Source organism: Anarhichas minor, unplaced genomic scaffold (genome assembly GCF_050575085.1).
Source record: "Anarhichas minor isolate MPS153535 unplaced genomic scaffold, ASM5057508v1 ptg000002l, whole genome shotgun sequence".
In the NCBI taxonomy this organism is placed as follows: Eukaryota; Metazoa; Chordata; class Actinopteri; order Perciformes; family Anarhichadidae; genus Anarhichas; species Anarhichas minor.
The window spans coordinates 9,235,780-9,253,764 of record NW_027466448.1 but is presented as its reverse complement, the minus strand read 5'-3'; the positions used below and the strand labels follow the sequence as shown (position 1 = coordinate 9,253,764).

The window sequence follows — 17,985 nt, the reverse complement described above, 5'->3', positions numbered from 1 at the left end:
GAGAATTTTCTATTTTTAACTTTTTTACTCTTTTGTACTAACCACTATATAAAACGTTTCAGGGCTTCATCCCCTACATTGAGTCAGATTATCTGACTAAATTAAGTAAACATCACTGGATGGGTCTTCTATTCTGCCAATAAAGGAGCATTTAAAAAAAATTCGTATTTATCTTCTCTATATGAACTCGTCATAAACTGGCATTCTAATACAGTTTCATATCAGCACTCTGTATTTTTGAAGGTAACTGTTTTTGGTGGTCTTAATCCCAAACCTGGTTTTAGTAAAAGTCCAACTTCCATGGTAAGGGTTCTGAACCTGAACTTTAGTATTTGCAGTTTTAACGTAAAGAAGTGAACGTGAATTATTGAGCGTAAAGGTGTGTAGAGAGTAGTCACTGCTGTTACTCAACACAAGTATAACAACTAGAATAGAAACTACTCTCAAGGTTTTGTGTCAATTTATATTCTACCCAAGGATGTGATCATCTTTAGAGCTTAATCGTATTGATACCTACTTCTGCCATCTTGTTTTACCATTTTGGTTTCCATATACACAACATTGTTATTTGTTGTTGGCCAGAACCTTCATATACAAATGATCATTTTTCAATGTACACTGAGACATGAAATCACTCGAATCTGCTTTATGATACAAAATAAACAGCCAAAAGCCCAATGAGCACAAAGAAGAGTGCAGTTTATTTTTAAAGGGTTTCAGAGAGAAACAACAAATCAGACTCCTCAGTAAGTGTTATTGAAGAGTAACCTCAGGGTAGACACCGGGGGAGAAGTCAGCAGGTAAGGAGTTAGGTATTTGGGGCCGGGGATAAGGGCGTTGCAGAAAATGAGAAAAGGCACTTTTTCACATTCAGCAGCCACACTAACAGACTTACTTCTGATCATTTAAAAAAATGATTCAACAAAAAAAATGCAGCTCGACACCCCCCCCACAGGAGACCATGTAAACAGGCTGGTTTCTCTGTACAACACCAACCGATCATTTGTCTCTTCTGTGGATGAGCTAGAGGATGCAAACATATTGTAAAAAAAAAAAAAAAAGATCTTTGGGAGGTTGAGTCATCTCACCTCATGACCACTCAGACTTGAAATGCTCTCAGCACCACTCCAACGGATCCTATCTAAGCTTTCTCTGCAGTACACTCGAGGTGAGAGTCAAGACGAGATATCAGTGTTATCAGAGTAGAAAAAATAAAATATTAACTTCAGCATTTTATGTGAGGACACAGTGCCACCTAGCTACACAATGAAGACTTCTTTAGACACACTGACTGCGCACACAGCTCAGACAAAGTACCAACCGTGGTGATTTTAAGATACCTCACATCTGGCTAAGGCTCATCTCTGCAACTATATTGTGAGGATGCATGTCAAGGAGGAGGGCAACTGGGGAAGCATTTGAGACATATACTGTGTATTCAAGTCCTTGGCACACATCTTTTGTCCATCTGAATTTCCTCACTAAGCTCTCGACAAAAAGCCTTAAAAAGAACAATGGCGGGGACAACCCTGACAACTCTGCATCGCTTTAAGTGAACTCATCAGGAAGTATCAGACTTGTGCCATCCATTGGGTATAATGTAAAGAATGTTTTTTTTTTAAAAACTACTTTACTAAAAAAGTAAATGACTAAATTAAAAAAGAAAAGCTTCAGCTGCAAGCTCAACATTCATTTTGGAACTGCTATACATTGAACATCAAAATAGAGGCCTTTTCCACTCTTGGTGACTGTGAGAGCAAATGTTGCCGTTCAGTTCCAGTGGAAGATTCAAAATACACAAACATAACAGAAACATATTCCATTGTGTTTGTGAATCATTTCACATGGTCCCACGTCCTCATGAGTACAAAACTAACTCTTCTGAGCAGTAATACGATGCGTTACATTCACTACGCTGACTGTGTTACTGTGTTGGTCGGTCTTTGGCTCTACTCGTCATGTTCTTCCGTGCCAGTCCACCGTTCACGTCGTGTGCGGGTGAGACTGAAGGCGTCAGGACAGCCCGATTATGAATCACACTGCTCTTCTTGGCAAGACCCGGCCTGTGCAGCGTTCAAGCGGTAGGATTGGCCAGGCGTCCATGCTCGACGAGGTACTTGGTAACCGGATTTGTTCGGGTCCTATGGTCTGACCAATTGGTTATCCTGACCCTAAATCCTCGAGGTATATGCCCGACCTTAACTAATCGTCTCCGTCTAAACCGGCTTCACAGGGCGGGTCTTGCCAATAAGTGCAGTGACTCATAATGTGTCGGGACACTAAACATGTGCGACCGTCACTCAGTTGTCCTTCCTTGCTGGTCAAACCGCTAGGTCCCACAAACAGTCAAACACCATTCTCCAAATTAAAATACGATTTTGCCGTGTGATGAAAGCAGCCCCTGTCCAGAGGCGACTGAGCCGGGTTTCTCTGTAGCTACACCCAGAGTCAGTCCCAGGTAGGGGGAAGCGAGTACTGCACCGTGCCTTTATCTTGGTCAGTAGAAGATTGACACATTTAACATTTTATGGAACATTCACATGACATTAAACCTACAAAATAAATTACAAAAATGGAGTGATTTCATCGCGCAGCCCAACATAACCACAAGGTCAATAGCAGCTTCTGACTTCTCTGTAAAACGTCAGAAAAAAAATGGCCTGAAGGGACAGCACAAATTAGGAAATGTTTCGTATAAATTGAGAGGAGTTTGGCCCTCTTAGTTCCATCAAAATTTCAAAAACAAAGGGGAAGGGTATGAGGGGAACGCAGCTGATGGTTTTGGAGTGCTGAACTGGGAAATAACATGTTGCCATTAAAGAACAAGCGACATAGGATTCCAACCACTGATCACTTATATAAATAAACTTGTGAGATTCTGAATTTAAAAAGCTGAGGAATACCAGAAATGTCTTACAAAACACCATCAATACTGGTTAATGCTTGTTTTGGAAATCTTGCTATAAATATGGTTTAAATATATACTGCAGAGATCCACTCATAACTAGCAGTGTCCCAAAGATGAATAGAAGCTGGCAGCACTGTTCAAATCTGTACGCACAATGTATCCAACATGCTTGTTCAACTTAATATCTGCAACTGAAATACTTTTGTTATCTCATAAAGATGTGTAGAAAACTAAGAGGTGGCGAAAGGGCATTGTTTTATGAAGTAGAGGCTGTGGTGACGTGGCTGTGTGTGTGTGTGTGAGAGCAGAAAGAGGGGGGAGGGGGAGGAGAAAGGAGGGAAGTAGACAGACAGGTGCATCTGTAGTACACCTGAGGCCCGTTCAAGGATCGGAGGAGGGGTTCAGTATTTCAGCTTCTTGGGCACCTCCCATGAAAAGAAGTCACGGCCAAAGTGACCATAAGCTGCTGTGCGCTGGTAGATTGGCCTCTTCAGGTCAAGATCCCTGAGACAGAAATAAAACAATTTAAAGAAACCCGAAGTATGTGTTATATGTTTGTTGGCTAACATCTAAAATTAGAAAGCACAGGATACCTCACGATGACTCCAGGACGGAGGTCAAAGTTCTTCTTCACAATTTCCAGCAGCTCCTTCTCGCTCCTCTGGGAGGACCCAAAGTGGAAGATGGAGATGGAGAGTGGATGGGCGATTCCAATAGCATAGGATACCTGAAACAGATTATGTGGACATTATGAATTTAGCTGAAACAGGAGAGACATTTAAAAAACTAGCAAGAAAAAAAACCTGCTACTAACTACTGTAATACAATGATTTGGGGCAAGTTATCCCTTCAACACTGATTTATTGTACACTCACCTGGACCAACACGCGCTTGCAGAGCCCAGCTTTCACCAGAGATTTGGCCACCCAGCGGGCAGCATAGGCAGCAGAGCGATCTACTTTTGTGTAGTCCTTCCCAGAAAAGGCTCCGCCCCCATGAGCACCCCAGCCACCGTAAGTATCGACAATGATCTTACGCCCGGTCAGACCAGCGTCACCCTGCGAGAAGAAACACGGGACTTTGAGGTTTATGCACATTTAAAGACATATTTTTGATTGACATGATTTTGTGTGTTCACTGAAAATCGGTTAATTTCACTTATCCTGGTGTGACTTAAACACAGTTTAAAGACGTTCTTGTCTCACCTGCGGTCCTCCAATGACAAAGCGTCCACTGGGCTGCAGGTGGTATACGGTTTCCTCATCGAGGTAGCTGCTGGGAACCACAGCTTTCACCACCTGCTCCTTCAGACATTTGCGCATCTCATCCAAACATACAGCCTCATCGTGCTGCACTGAGACCACAATGGTGTGGACACGCAACGGCACCATGGCTCCTTGATCCGGTCTGTACTGAATAGTCACCTGAGGGGGAAAAACAGTGGTCTACAGTAGGTGAAATATGTCTCTGCACGATGTCTTTAAAAGTGTATATTTGGAAAGAAAACATATAAATCAAATATTAGTCAAATTGCTTGAGTGAGCACACATACTTTGCCAATAAAAGGTGATTCTGATTCAGGGTTTTATCTTCTAAACAAAGCAGATGGACTGTGTGGACGTGGAGGTACCGTTTCCTTGTCCTACCTGAGTTTTGGAATCGGGTCGGAGCCACGGCAATGTTCCATTTCGGCGCAATTCAGCCATCTTGGCGTTGAGCTTGTGAGCCAGGACAATAGTGAGGGGCATGCACTCCTCCGTCTCATCAGTGGCATATCCGAACATCACACCCTGGGACAGGTGCAGTCACAAATCACAGCATGAATAGAGGTAAAAAATAACAGAACATCAAGAACTTGGTTACCACCCCATTTCTGGCTACAGGTACCCAAGCTGTGGATCAAACACAAACATATGAAAGCTCCGACCTGGTCACCGGCTCCCACGTCCTCCTCTTTTCGATCCTGGTGAACACCCTGAGCAATGTCGGGGGACTGCTGCTCCAAAGCCACCAGCACATTGCAGGTCTTATAGTCGAAGCCTGCAGAACAAGACAACTGAACCTCAGTAACCGGTTACACCTGTCAATCCTCACCAAGCCTCCTTCACATATGAACTTTAACTTAAAAGCTGGCAACAGGACATCACCTGGGAGGTACAGAGCTTCCAGCGCATCCTGACAATATTGCCTAACAGGTTTTACCTTCACTTATTGACGATATAGGGAAATAAAACAGCTATTTCAGACACTACTCAGATTACTCACACCCTAAAGGCTTCTAAAATGTAAATTTTTTTCTGGATTCATGGTGCATAATGATAGTGAACTCTTGGTTATTGACTTTCTACTTTTTATAATGCAATCCGGGATCATTCTCACTAGATATTCTGACAGTTCTGGTACTACTTTCCTAGAACTAATGAAACCCTTTGGAAGATTTAATGCAATCCCATGTGTAAATCTTAATATTCATTGACACAAACTTGAATCATTGCACAGAGCAATGCTGAACTTTGAAGCGAGACCTAAGTGTTATCAGTGTACCTTTGGAGGAGTCGTCATAGCCTATGTGTTTGATTGTGTCCCTGACGATCTTCTGGTAGTCAACGTTGGCCCTGGAGGTGATCTCCCCCGCCAGCAGGATCATCCCCGTCTTCGCAACAGTCTCTGAGGACACAATGTCATACAGTGTGAGGGGTATATATATATATATATATATATAATAGATCATTAAGAACACAGCGGTGAAATGGAATTAAGGACACGTTAGTTATCAAACTTATTGGTTATTCATTTTCTTTCAATTGATTAATAGACTAAATGTTGCAGCTCCAGCACTAAAATCTTCAGCTTATGCTGCATGATGTCCAACACGACGTAAAACAAGTCTCCTGCAGTATGTGAGGCGAAGACATCTACTGTTCCACTTAAAAGGCTTTGAGTGCTCATTGATTAGGCTGTCGCTGTTTAAACAGGTCGTCGTAGCAAACAGGAAAGTTGCCCTACCTAAAAGCCTCTCCAGCTTTCATCCTCTCTATCGCTGGTGTATTCAAGTGTGCACAGCATAGTCATTACGAAATGTTCCTCTATGAAATCAGAGAACAATAGAACATCTGCAAAGGGGAGTGTGCTTCCAGAAGCTCCCTAGTTCCCAGTACAATTTGGTTGAAATGGGCCTATACCTTACAGGAACCACAGGATACATCAGAACATATTTCTCAAAAACAAAATATGCAACTGTAATTGAATACTTAATAATAAAACGCCCAGCCTGCTTTGCTTTCTAAAGACTTACCACATGCTACTTTGGCATCGGGGTCTTGTCTGAGGTGAGCATCCAACACGGCATCACTGATTTGGTCACAAATCTTATCTGTGGAATAACACACCAGAACTTTTTTTCAGAATTCTTGTAAACACACATGCAAACATGGCAATGTGTCAATTTTGCTCATTGATAAATATGCACACATTGTTGGAAAACGTATTATGCGTTTGGTTAATATATAATTAAACTATTTTAAATTTTTCTTGAATGGAAAACTTCTCTCCATATTTATTCCAACTATTCATGCTGATCCTGTACACGCTGTGCTAGTATAAAAGGGACACAGAAGAATGTCATTCGTGGAGATCACTTCAGGCGCTGCAACCATGAAGTATGTGAATGCCTTACACCCAGTTATATAAACTGGCAAATGCGCACTTTACAAATGATTGTTACTCTCTATGTCAAAGCGCAGTTATTAAGCTTAACTCTGAACACAGGAACTCAAGAAACTAATATGTAATTGTACATCATGAGGCTTATTACTCACTTATGAACATGGTTTTGATTGTTTTTTGACAGAATAACACAGAGGACATTAAAGCATCATATGTTTTTAAAGTCACATCCATCACAGGTGATACACACACCGTATGCTAGCTAGCTAGGACAGCAGCGTGGAGCTATATATATATGTGAGTGACAGGCACCAACCACGCTAACGAGTTAGCAGCAGTGTTGTTAGCACGACGGTGCAACTCAACGTCCACAGTAGAAACATGAACGATATCCCAGCCTGTGAATAGTACCTGGTTCTTCTGATAGTGTCTAGTCTGAATTAAATGCAGCTATGAGACTTCCACACCAGGCGGACGCACTTTACACTTGACAAGAGGCACAGTAGAGGATGAGCAGGGACTTAGTGGACAGCTGACACACAACAACACGCTGAGCGACCGGTAACCTGCAGCATGACCTTGTTTCAGAGGCTAACATGATGCTATCTGGCTAATTATGATACGCGGAGAGGGGAAACGTGCAGTTACCTGGGTGTCCCTCTCCGACTGACTCGGACGTGAAGAGGAAGCAGTCTTCATCAATGAGCGAGTTGTTATGGAAACCGTTCATTTTAGCCAATAAACACGCTGTTAGCTAACGAAGCTAGCCGTTCAGATACCACGGGGTGGAGAAACCGGACAGCTGTTCCTTCACCTGGGGCTCTCCTGCAAACGCACACCGTGCGAGTACGTAGCTTCAAAGTGTCGGCTCACAGGGGTGCAAGTGTGCAGACTGGACCAGGACAGCTGTGTTTGTATGACTGAACAACTTCTTCAGACCCTTCGAGGCTTTTCTCTGCAGCCAATGTTGTTGCTGAGCACAGACCACGTGGTGCACATGGGCGTGCTCGAGCTAATTAAGAAAAGTCCCTGAGGGGTAAATGAATATCCGGCGACCGCAGCCCGTAAGAAAACACAAACCCATTTTTCCTTTAAAGGAAAATGATAGGAGATATAAAACAGACTAAATGGAACACATTTCTGAAAATATTTTCTTAATACTACCTCCTAGAGCCAAAGATGTGAAATGATATATATATGTCACAATAGGCGTTTACGTATAGATGTTTTCCTCATTTGAAATTCCATCAACCTTTTGTTTAGTAACAAAGATATTCCTTTTTATTTGCATAATAACTTCTCGAGTTAGGTTTAACCATTTGTTTTACGTGACAAACATGTCTTCTCCCTGGATGAGCTTCAGTGCATCCTGAACACGGTATCGTTCATTCTTATCCATACTGCAAAACAAATAAATAATGAAATTACTTTGAAATAGGACCAAAATAGGATAGTTAAATCTTGTTTGTTTGTGCATTTTATTTAGTAATATGCAAAAATTATTTCATAATACATTTGACTAATAATTTATTGAATGTTTACATTAGTTTAAATGTGTTTTGAATCAACAACAGAACATATTTTAATTAAAAAATAATTTAATCAGTTAACCAATTGAGCAGCTCATTATTTTATTTTTTTATTGTGACAAATACATCACACACAAATTAACTCACTGTCACATGACCTCACCAGGATGTTCAGTGTGTCTTACGTTGGGACTTCAAGAGTTAAAATCAATGATTAATCTGTATAAGGAACTTTGCAGGATTTAAAGTGTCTGTGACAACTGTGTCACCATGGGTCCTTAAGGGTTTTAAGCTGCTCAATATTGTAACTTGGAAAGTGGGTGACAACTTGTTTAAACAATCAACCTGTTACGTTACTCCTTATTCCAGCACCCTTTGCACTCTGCTCCATTACGCAGATGCCATTTTGTTCTACTTTTTTACAAATGCCACATGTAAATTAAATATTCTTGTTTTGGCTGTAAGCTGCACGTCTATTTCTGAGTATGTACACAGAGCAACATAAAACCAGTTAAATCACTTGTATGAGTGCACCATACTGTATATTGTGGCCAATAAAGCTGATTCGGATGCATCATCACAGGTTATGAAATGTTTCATTCTCGAATTTGTCTCAATTCTCAAGACATTTAGAGCCTTCCACCGCCCTTAAAGTGGAAGAACAAAGTGTTTTGCACAAGCTCAGACTGAGAGGCTTGAGGAGGTGAAAGTATCAAGTATTTCAATTGTTTCAGGATGTTTTGTAGCAGCCTGAAGGCAAAGCAAGGCAGCTTTATTCAAAGCCCACTTTGATTATTCAAAGTGCTTTGCAAATAATTGGTTTTATAAACGCTTTCAATAAGTAATAAAAACAAATACAAAATGATTAATGTAGAATAAAGATTTAAAAAGCGAGACCAAATGAAAAACAATACATAAAACATTTTTTTTTAAATAAATTGGAAAAACATTTACACTGCAGTAATCTGTTGTAAGTTAGCCCAAATGCAACATGAAGACGATTTTAAAAGTCCTGAAGGGTCCATGAGACTATTGTGAGTTTTACTTACTTTACACAAGAGACGTGCAAGGTGCAAGTAAGCTTGCTTTAAGAATTTCTGGGAGCCTGAAGGCAAGGCAGTGTAGCAAGTGCATGCTTTACATTGACAAAGACAAGGATGACATTCAAAACCAGTAAGCAAAAAAAAAATAGATGATAAGATAGGCCACAAATAGAACTGAATAGACAGGATATAAAGTTATAATACAGCAGTATTTTGCTAATTTTAAGGTTTGTAGGGATTTTTAGACGCTTGAAGAAATAAAGGCATATAGTATTTCACTTTATTTGAGGAATTTCACAGGCCTGCAAACATTAAAGTATCATGACTTATTTTAGAGATTTCTACAGGCCTAAAGAGGTGAATGTATCAAGTGTTTCGCTTATTTTAAGGATCGTAAAGGGCCAAAAGAGGTAAAAGTATCTCATATGTTGTCTATTTTAAGAGAGTGCCCACTATTTCACATCTCACATCAGTATTCAACTACTTCACTACCAAACGTCATAGGAATTAAACTTCATTTCTGCTCAGTATGTGGAGAGGAAAACAACCCTTAGTGGCAGTTGTTTGAGGGGATCTGTAATGATTATTCAGGTTTGCCTCCCTAACTTTCTGCAGCCAGCTACTTGTGAACTATGCAGTTGGGATTAGAAGCCTTATTTCTGGCTGCCCATCAGATGGCATGCATTAATCAGTGCATGATCCCACTTTGCAATGTGTTTGTCTTCTTCTCTCTTGTGTACATCTTTGGTTTTATGATCCCTTTCTAATCCAGAGGGATTTTCTAGAGCATAAATCAGGGCGAACACTACACTGTGCATGCTTATCCACGTCTCAGTAGAAACCTAAAGATCTTCTCTGTCTAAACTAATTGCATGGATATTCCAAGAGATTGACAGTTTGTTCTCTTGTTCCTATTCAAAAATTGTCAAATTCTTTCATGGCATTTGTCTGCATGAAACGCCATCAGCATATCAATGATTTCATGCTGGACAAGCTGTTTTCCCTCTGCTGCTGTCACTGTAGTGAATACTGTGTCGTTATATGACTGGAGTCCACATATACACACTATTTCTCAAATAACCATGTTTTTTTGTTGTTGATTTCAGTTTTATTTGCACACTCACACAAAGCACATGACATGTATCTTTCTTGAAGCAAAACAAACACATTAGCCTTAACACCCACTCACTGATCTCTATAGAACAGCCGCTAAGGAAAAGAGCATCGTTCTAAGATTACTGTTCAAGTCACACGGACACATGTACATTTCAGATTGACTGAGGTGGTGAAATGCTCTCTCTCTCTGTTCTTTGATGCATCCGATTCATTTCATGAATACAGACCAAGAACTATAGAGTTGAAAGTTGAAACCATCATCTGGTCCAAAATGCATGTTTCACAAATTTGTTTTCAACACATAAGTCTACACAAACCCACACGCACACAAACACACTCTCTCTGATGTAAAATATGACACTACGTCAATACGTCTGGTCCAGGGTCCTTACTTTGATATGAGACTGTCTACATGGATCCATATTGCTGTCAGTAATCACTGGTCACATCCGTCACAGGTTTACTCTGACTTTGGTTTCACATTCAACAGGTTTGTTTACGTATATGATATAGCTTATGAGTCTATAAAAGCACTTGGCGTCGGGAATCTGGACACATCTTTGACTCCAAGATACACATAGTGTATGCCATGATGGTAGATTCAGAAACAGAACTGCATGGCTATGATGTGGAATGTTTACAAACTACATGAGGAGTCACTGAATGTGCTTCTTCTACCAGCACAGCGACGTCGTGGGATCAGACACTTAATGCATGGATATTGCCGTTGTTCTCCTTGTACAGCGCCTCCTTTTCGCTATTGTTGTTTATAGTCTATGCAGTGCTTGTTTCCCCCATCTTCCCTATCTGTTTGACCCCTGTGGGGCTAATCTGAGCTGGTCTGTGTTCACCTAAGATGGCAGCGACCAGGGCCTCCGGTGCAGTCACCCCGCCACCTGGAGACACGGGGCTGCGGGGACTGAGCGGGCTGATGGCGGGGGACACCACGGCGACGGGGGAGACCAGTCGCTCCTTCTTAGCAGCAGAGCAAGGGGAGCGGCTGCGAGTCTGGCATTCTTTGGAGCGAGGACAGAGGCTGAGGCCCTGCAGGGAGGGCAGGGGTTTGGTGGAGAGAGCAGAAACAGCTGGGCTGCGGCTGCGACGATGGCGATGGTTGTGTTTTCCGGTTTTGGGGCTCGGGCTGCGGGAGTTTGGGGCCAGCAGAACCAGAGTGCTGTCATCTTCTGAGCTGGCGTCTGAGCAGTCGGAGCGATGCGCGGTGGGGCTGTGGACTGGAATGTTGATCTGTTTAGGATGGAGAATTCAAGAGAGGATAAGGCAAGGCAAGTTTATTTGTATAGCACATTTCAACAACAAGGTAATTCAAAGTGCTTCACATAAAACCATTAAAAGCATCAAAACATAAGGCAAAAGAGATTTAAAAAACAATTAAGAACATACATTGAAACAATAAAAACAGTCATTGAAACACTCTAACCCGGCCTCCCTGAGGTCTTATTTAGCGTGGGACTCCAACCCCTAAGGGTTATGAGCGAGGTTGCTGGCAGTTCTTTCCTGTCACTCTGGTTTTCACAGTTTGGTGTGACATAACGTGACAAGCCTGCACAGAGCCCTGACTTACATCAAAGTATTAGGGGAGTGACTTGACTTGCTTGAGACTTGGACCCAATGACTTCAGGTCGGGTGTCTGCTAGATAACCATAGGTCTGCTGAAACGTACGACAACTCTCACGTGACTCGTTGCCCAACGACCTTAACCACAACCACTCCACGTCAAATCCCTCACCACAACCAGCTCACGAGAGCTTTGGAAATTAAGGGTAACCAACTAGACGGGACCCTCTTGTCCCTTATAAACCTTTCCCAGAATAGTGAAGGTACTTAGCCACATATGTCTGTAATGCTTGGGTGTCCACATACTTATACCTACCATATATGTGCATACATCCATTCATGAATACATCATAAGAAGCAGTGAGATCTGACTTTTGTTACCTGTATTGGCGTTGACAGTCCAACAATGCTGTTCATATTATTACTGTAGTAACCCAGGATGTATTCACAGTCATCTCTCGGCAAATCCTCCTCTGAAAATGTCACCTGGTGAAGAAATGAACGGAAAGAAATGAACCCTGAATTCTGCTGCTGCACAAATTAAATGTGTGAATTTGAGTGTCTGACACACCTGTGTTGCGTGCTCTCCCTTGGCCCATATGTATGCCTGGTAATCTTTGTGATGTCTGAATCCAACCTGTGCAGAAGTAACAAATGGACATCATTTTAAACACTGACGCCGGCCATCAAATTGTAAGAATTTACCCTGAGCTGTTGAGCAAAAACAATCAGAGAATTACCTTGTATATTGCTACCCAGTCCCATGAGCTGCGCTGATAAATCGATGCAACAGTGAATCTGACAGTAGCATCTGAGACTTTACACCAGTCCTTGTTTAACTGCAGCTCCACCAGAGGCATATCCACCTTGAATGGGAACTAGAAAATAGAGCACAAGGCAGTTGAATAAAACGTAAGCAAGCGATACAACGAGAGATGTCATTCAAAAATTTGGTAGAGCGTAATTTAAGGAAATATTGTCTCACATCCAGTGAGAACACGGCAGAAACAGGCTTGTGGTCGCTGACGGTGTAGCCCATGTGACTTCGGTACACATGCTGTGTCACTTTAGTCGCCCCGCCCAACCACGAGGTCAGACCCCGCTGCAGCGCTGCATTGTGGGTAGGAACTGGGGAGCCGGTACGACGAGGGCGCCAGAGGATGCGATCTGTCCAGGCAGGTTTCCTCTTCTTTGTACTGACAAAAAAAGAAGCGAATAAAGAACAGACTGTCATGGTGGGCAGCAACAATTTAACAGGCCTCGGCCTCTAGAAAAATACAATATGAGAGGGGGAAGTTTACGATAAAGGCGACTGGACGAACCTGGTGTCGTAAGTATGAGTGCCCACGTCAAACTTATAGGTGGGGGGGAATTTGAGTGGGCCCTCAATGAAGCCCTCAAGGATGGACTCTGTGTTTTTAGCCATGTTGAGCTGTGGAGTAGACAAATGATGGGAAAGGAAGAGCAGGTCACACACCTGGATGACTTTTATTCACGCTGACATAAGGGGATGTTTGTTCACTTTGTGTCAGAGCGCTCTCTGCTGGTCGTAGTTGATGACCAAAAAGCAGGTGTCGTAAAGCCTTTAAGAAAAGGTCAAGGGGCGAATGATTTAAAATGCCTCACCTGATCTCGCTCCCACAGAAGTGGCAGTTTATTGCTGTCGATGGCACATTTCACCACATGGATGTCATAGTCTTCAATACGGAAATTTAAATCCCCAAACCAAAAAACGACACTGGGGACAGAAAAGAAACCCCCGCAGAGGTACACATTTCAATATAAAACAGGAAGGATGCTATTTCCTTTTACTTCTGAGAGGCAATTGTAAAGGTGCTTTTGAACAATCTATTTTACTTCATGTTAATTGCTATCCCAAGAAATCAGTAACATTCCTGCTCAAATAAAATGTGTGGCTTGAAGCTCAAGACAGATAAAAGATCATATACTGAGACTTTTAAGATAGCTGAGCTTCTCATCATGTAATATGGCATTTAGGTGCAAATAAAAACTAGATACAGAGTATTCTATGCATGACTGAATGCAATATTTATAGATGGACAATCTTCAGCTAAACTAGTCAAAGTCATACATAAAACATGATATCACCCACTCGTGGTCCAGCACACCAGTGGCAGTGCCTCCTTCAAACTGCTGCTGCTGCAGGATGCTTTCAAAGTCCTCCATCCGCTGTTCCAGGTTCCTCATGTGAGCTGGCAGGTGACAGTTGAGAAAGCACACTGGGTGGCCAAACACTGTCATCCTCGCGCTGACACCCCCTTTATTCCCCTTAGAATGAGAAAAAAAAGGGTAAAGAGAGGACACGTTGGGAAAGGGATCCCTTCGGGGGGGGGGGCTGTGGTTCAGGAGATAGAGCGGCTCGTCCGCCAATCGGAAAGACAGCGGTCTCGATCCACGGCTCTTCTAGTGTAAAGCCCTTTGAGTGGTCCGAAGACTATAAAAGGCGCTGTATAAATGCTAGGCCATTAGCATAAATAATTAAATATTTTCATAAATACGTTGAGCCAGCGTGTATCAACTGTGTTCAGGGACAAAGTCGGGATGTTTTTTTTCTGACCGAGTCACAGAACCAGAAAGCCAGACAGCCTGCTGCTGCACTGACCTCAGAGAGAAGGAGACTGCACCAGCAGCAGCCAGGGGTGATGCTGACATCAACACGCACAGGAAGGTCACACACTGACATATGCACCCACGCATGCACGCGCCTGCTGGCAGGAGGGAGCACACAATACCCCCATCCCCCTAAATTCCCACTGACACAAACCCGCCACAAATTTAGTAACGTAACAAATCTCAGAGTTAAGAGCAGATCACACGCACCCAATATCCACCAAGTCCTGTGCGTGTGCTCTCAGTCTGCACACCTCTGAGGAATGGAAGATGGCAGAATTTAGAGAAAACCAGCAGCAGCACTCCCTGCATACGCTGGGACGCCACCTAAAGGGATGGGACAGATGCAAAATATGATATCAATACGGTAAACTAGAGTTTATAATGGCAAAAAAAAGGGATAGGAGTAAAAACAAAATCTACAGTATGACAGATATGATGAGGTTTAACTCCTTACTGACCAAAACATATCCGAAAGGACTCAGCTTGTCCATGCAAAGCTCACTCCACTGGTCTGAGAAAATAACATCCTTCAGTCGCTTGTTTATCATGGAGTTGACTTCCTGGAGTCTGTGTGGTGCCAGAGAAGTAGAGAAATGTCATCAACAAGTGAAAGAAAAGGGACAGTGATGGGTAACAGGCATCAAAACGAACACAGATGACTGAGTGGGCACCCGCGGCTGTCTCCCTGGCACTGCTGAGCCTGGTGGAAATACTTGCTTACCCGATGATAAACATGTCAACGCTCCCATCTGAAACGTTTGGTCCGAAGAGAGACGTGATGTCATCTGGAGGGACAGCTGATCCCACGTTCCATGTGACGATGTACACCCTGTCAGGGATTAGAAACAGTGAAAAATGCTGCATTCGATTTAAGTACTATATGTTGTGTACTGGGAAAGAGGACATAGTCTGTGCTGTAATCCTCAGCGAAATAGCTGTTATCAGCTTTGTGTATATACACTCAGCATATAAAGGTAGGCACAATTACCTCGGTGATGACTAAGGTGTGTGTGTGTGTGTGTGTGTGTTAGAAGAGAGAAAGAGATGGAGCTAAATGTCTTTTGAAATGAAACTACCAGCCATACTGTTTTATTACAGAAACACCAGAGGCAACACAACTCATTAGAGCTGCTGCTAACATTTACAGAATCAATTGATCATATTGTCTATAAAATGACAAGAAATAAATGGAAAAAAAAGATTCATGATTTTTGCCATCACATAAAAACTGTTTTCGCAAAAGATATATAGACTTGTTTCATGTGTTGTTGTTTTTTTTTTTTTGCATATTTCAGCAAAATCAATACAAATCAATTATTTACAGTCCTGACTTTTTCAAAAGCATAACATGGGATTTGAGATTAGTTCCGTTCATTTTAAATGCCTATAACATGAGAATCAATGTACAGTAATTGGAAATATAAACTATCCCAGGAAAAAGTTACATTTATTTGTTTTTGTCAAATGTTTGCTTAAAATCATGTTATTTCTGAACACAACCTGTTTTGAAAACTTCAAGAGCACTTTCATGAATACGATCTGAGAGCTGGCTGTTTATTTTAATGTCAGAAGTGACCTAATTCACATTTTTCTTTTCAAAATGTTCTTGTTTTCTTAGTGTCTTAGTCTCATTTCCACACAACATGGCTCATCGTTTTGAGCAGCAAACTCCCAAGTCTTAAAAGCCTATCCAGAACACATATCTTCTCCTTCATCTCCTTCTGACAACAAAATGTGTCTGTGTCACTTTACCAGGTTCACAAAACTCAAAGTGAAATTTGCAGCTTTGATTCATGTGACATGTAAAGGTGTTATTAATTGTCTCACCTGAAGTCATTGTTTTCTCCACCTGGCTTCTCAGACTGCACTTGGTTCTGGGTGGAGCTCCCGGGTGAGGGGGTCCTCTGAGGCTGAGGACTGAGGCTGGGTTTTGGGCTTAGGCTAGAGTTCAGGCTGGGAATGGGATGGGGCAGGCCAGGGTTAGGGCTCAGGTAAGGCTGGCTGGTGTAAGACTGAGGGCTGCGGGGACTCTGAGGACTGTGACGGCATAAGGAGGACTCTGTCGGGGAATGTGACAGGACGTTGGCACTTTGAGGTCCTGGGATAAAAACTGGGATTAAATATATTTCCTTGGAGGGGTCCACTGAGATTCTGGTCGACTTCGGAGCAGGTTTAGTTGCGAGAGCAGTCGGTCTTGGCCGGCTTATGCTTACCAGTGTTGCTGGGGTGGTTCCAGACTTTGGCTGCGTTGACTGCATTTGGTCCGTCACTATTACAGGTGCAGCTGCAGCCTGCATGATGCTCAATCCACACTGTTTCTGGGGCTCCTCTGATGGGCTGATGAGAGGTGGTTTCTGGACTGCGAACTGTGGAGGTGAAGCCGGACTGACTCCGATCCATGCGCAGGGTCCAGGTTGCACTTTGGGTCCACAAGGGTCAGTGCTGATCTGTTTCTGCTGCATGCGATCCATCAACCTGCAACAGGCAGCATGTGGATCATTATTACACATTTATCTTCAAAGACAAGTCAAACATTAAAGCAAGACAATGATAGCAGAGAGCATTCTTTGCCCTTCATCGTGTCTTCAATCAGACTGCACCCAACAATCAGTCAGTGAGTCCTTAGTACACCAGTGCAACGGGTTTGCAGGCACTGAGTGGAAGCTGAGCAAATGCATCACATTACATTGAGCACCTGTCCACATCATGCTGCTCAGGCATCACTGATGACGTTGTCATGGCAACGGGGCCGAGGCAGTGACGAAAGTATTCACATCTTTGTTACAAGTAAACGTTTTGCATTTGAGGTAAATGTATGTTTTAGCATCAAAACATACTCAAAGTAAAAGTACTCATTCTGCAAAATGGCCCATTTCATATATATATATATATATATATATATATATATATATATCATTGGATTATAACAATGGATGCATTAATGTGCACGCTTTACTTCTTCTGTTGCAGCTGGTAAAGGTGGTAACTATATATACTGCTGAGTGGCTTAATCTAATACATCACAATTGATTTTGTGGATTTGATTTTGTATTAGTAATTTGAATCTGCTGTTAAAATTCTACTCACTTATTGGGCTAAGGAACTAACTTTGTACCTCCTTCCTCGAATATATCCTTGTTGCCTAGCAACTTTAATTAGCCTTCTGACCCTTTCACAAAGCAAAAGGCAGAATTGTTCATCATGAGATCTCAGTGTGAGCCGGGTTACTGCCTGTCTCAGGGATTATCCCTGTAGGTTATATATAGGTTATAGGTTATAGGTTATAGGTGATATAGGTTAGCCCTATCTCAGGGCACAGTTCACACACAGCTGCAGATCAAGAAGCACATCAGACAATGTCAACAGACTCTGTAGGTCACAAGGAGGAGGACGGATGACATGATAGGAGGACAGGGGCCTCTCTCCTCCCACCATCTTGTTTACTTGCTCCCTGCACACAGAAATTATACACCTCTTGTTAATCATTCATGAAATGCAAATTAGGGTATCTCAG

The 17,985-nt window shown here is 42.4% G+C and overlaps 2 protein-coding genes across 2 annotated transcripts; both read right to left on the bottom strand.

Moving 5' to 3' along the window:
- Positions 1-674: 674 nt before the first annotated feature.
- On the bottom strand, positions 675-7,544 carry mat2aa (methionine adenosyltransferase 2Aa). Its single transcript, XM_076089334.1, has 9 exons — positions 7,223-7,544; positions 6,204-6,281; positions 5,453-5,575; positions 4,836-4,948; positions 4,555-4,698; positions 4,114-4,332; positions 3,784-3,966; positions 3,502-3,635; positions 675-3,412 (listed from the first exon to the last, which is right to left on the bottom strand). Exons 1-9 carry the CDS (start codon positions 7,302-7,304, stop codon positions 3,310-3,312), a joined length of 1,179 nt encoding a protein of 392 aa, XP_075945449.1. The 5' UTR covers positions 7,305-7,544; the 3' UTR covers positions 675-3,309.
- A 3,492-nt stretch (positions 7,545-11,036) lies between these two features.
- inpp5ja (inositol polyphosphate-5-phosphatase Ja) lies at positions 11,037-16,972 on the bottom strand. Its single transcript, XM_076089322.1, has 12 exons — positions 16,299-16,972; positions 15,193-15,300; positions 14,930-15,038; positions 14,679-14,795; positions 13,951-14,126; positions 13,464-13,575; positions 13,160-13,269; positions 12,823-13,033; positions 12,578-12,715; positions 12,409-12,474; positions 12,219-12,323; positions 11,037-11,507 (listed from the first exon to the last, which is right to left on the bottom strand). Exons 1-12 carry the CDS (start codon positions 16,940-16,942, stop codon positions 11,037-11,039), a joined length of 2,367 nt encoding a protein of 788 aa, XP_075945437.1. The 5' UTR covers positions 16,943-16,972.
- Positions 16,973-17,985: the final 1,013 nt, after the last annotated feature.

Excerpts from the sequence above, each read along its gene's own strand:
- mat2aa (XM_076089334.1), bottom strand. The coding sequence starts at position 7,304 with ATGAACGGTTTCCATAACAACTCGCTCATTGATGAAGACTGCTTCCTC. Across the intron at positions 5,576-6,203 it reads CGATGCCAAAGTAGCATGTG|AGACTGTTGCGAAGACGGGG; the intron begins GTAAGTCTTTAG and ends TTGTGTCCTCAG. Across the intron at positions 4,949-5,452 it reads CTATGACGACTCCTCCAAAG|GCTTCGACTATAAGACCTGC; the intron begins GTACACTGATAA and ends CTTGTTCTGCAG.
- inpp5ja (XM_076089322.1), bottom strand. The coding sequence starts at position 16,942 with ATGGATCGCATGCAGCAGAAACAGATCAGCACTGACCCTTGTGGACCC. Across the intron at positions 15,039-15,192 it reads GTTGACATGTTTATCATCGG|ACTCCAGGAAGTCAACTCCA; the intron begins GTAAGCAAGTAT and ends GGCACCACACAG. Across the intron at positions 13,270-13,463 it reads TTCTGTGGGAGCGAGATCAG|CTCAACATGGCTAAAAACAC; the intron begins GTGAGGCATTTT and ends TCTACTCCACAG.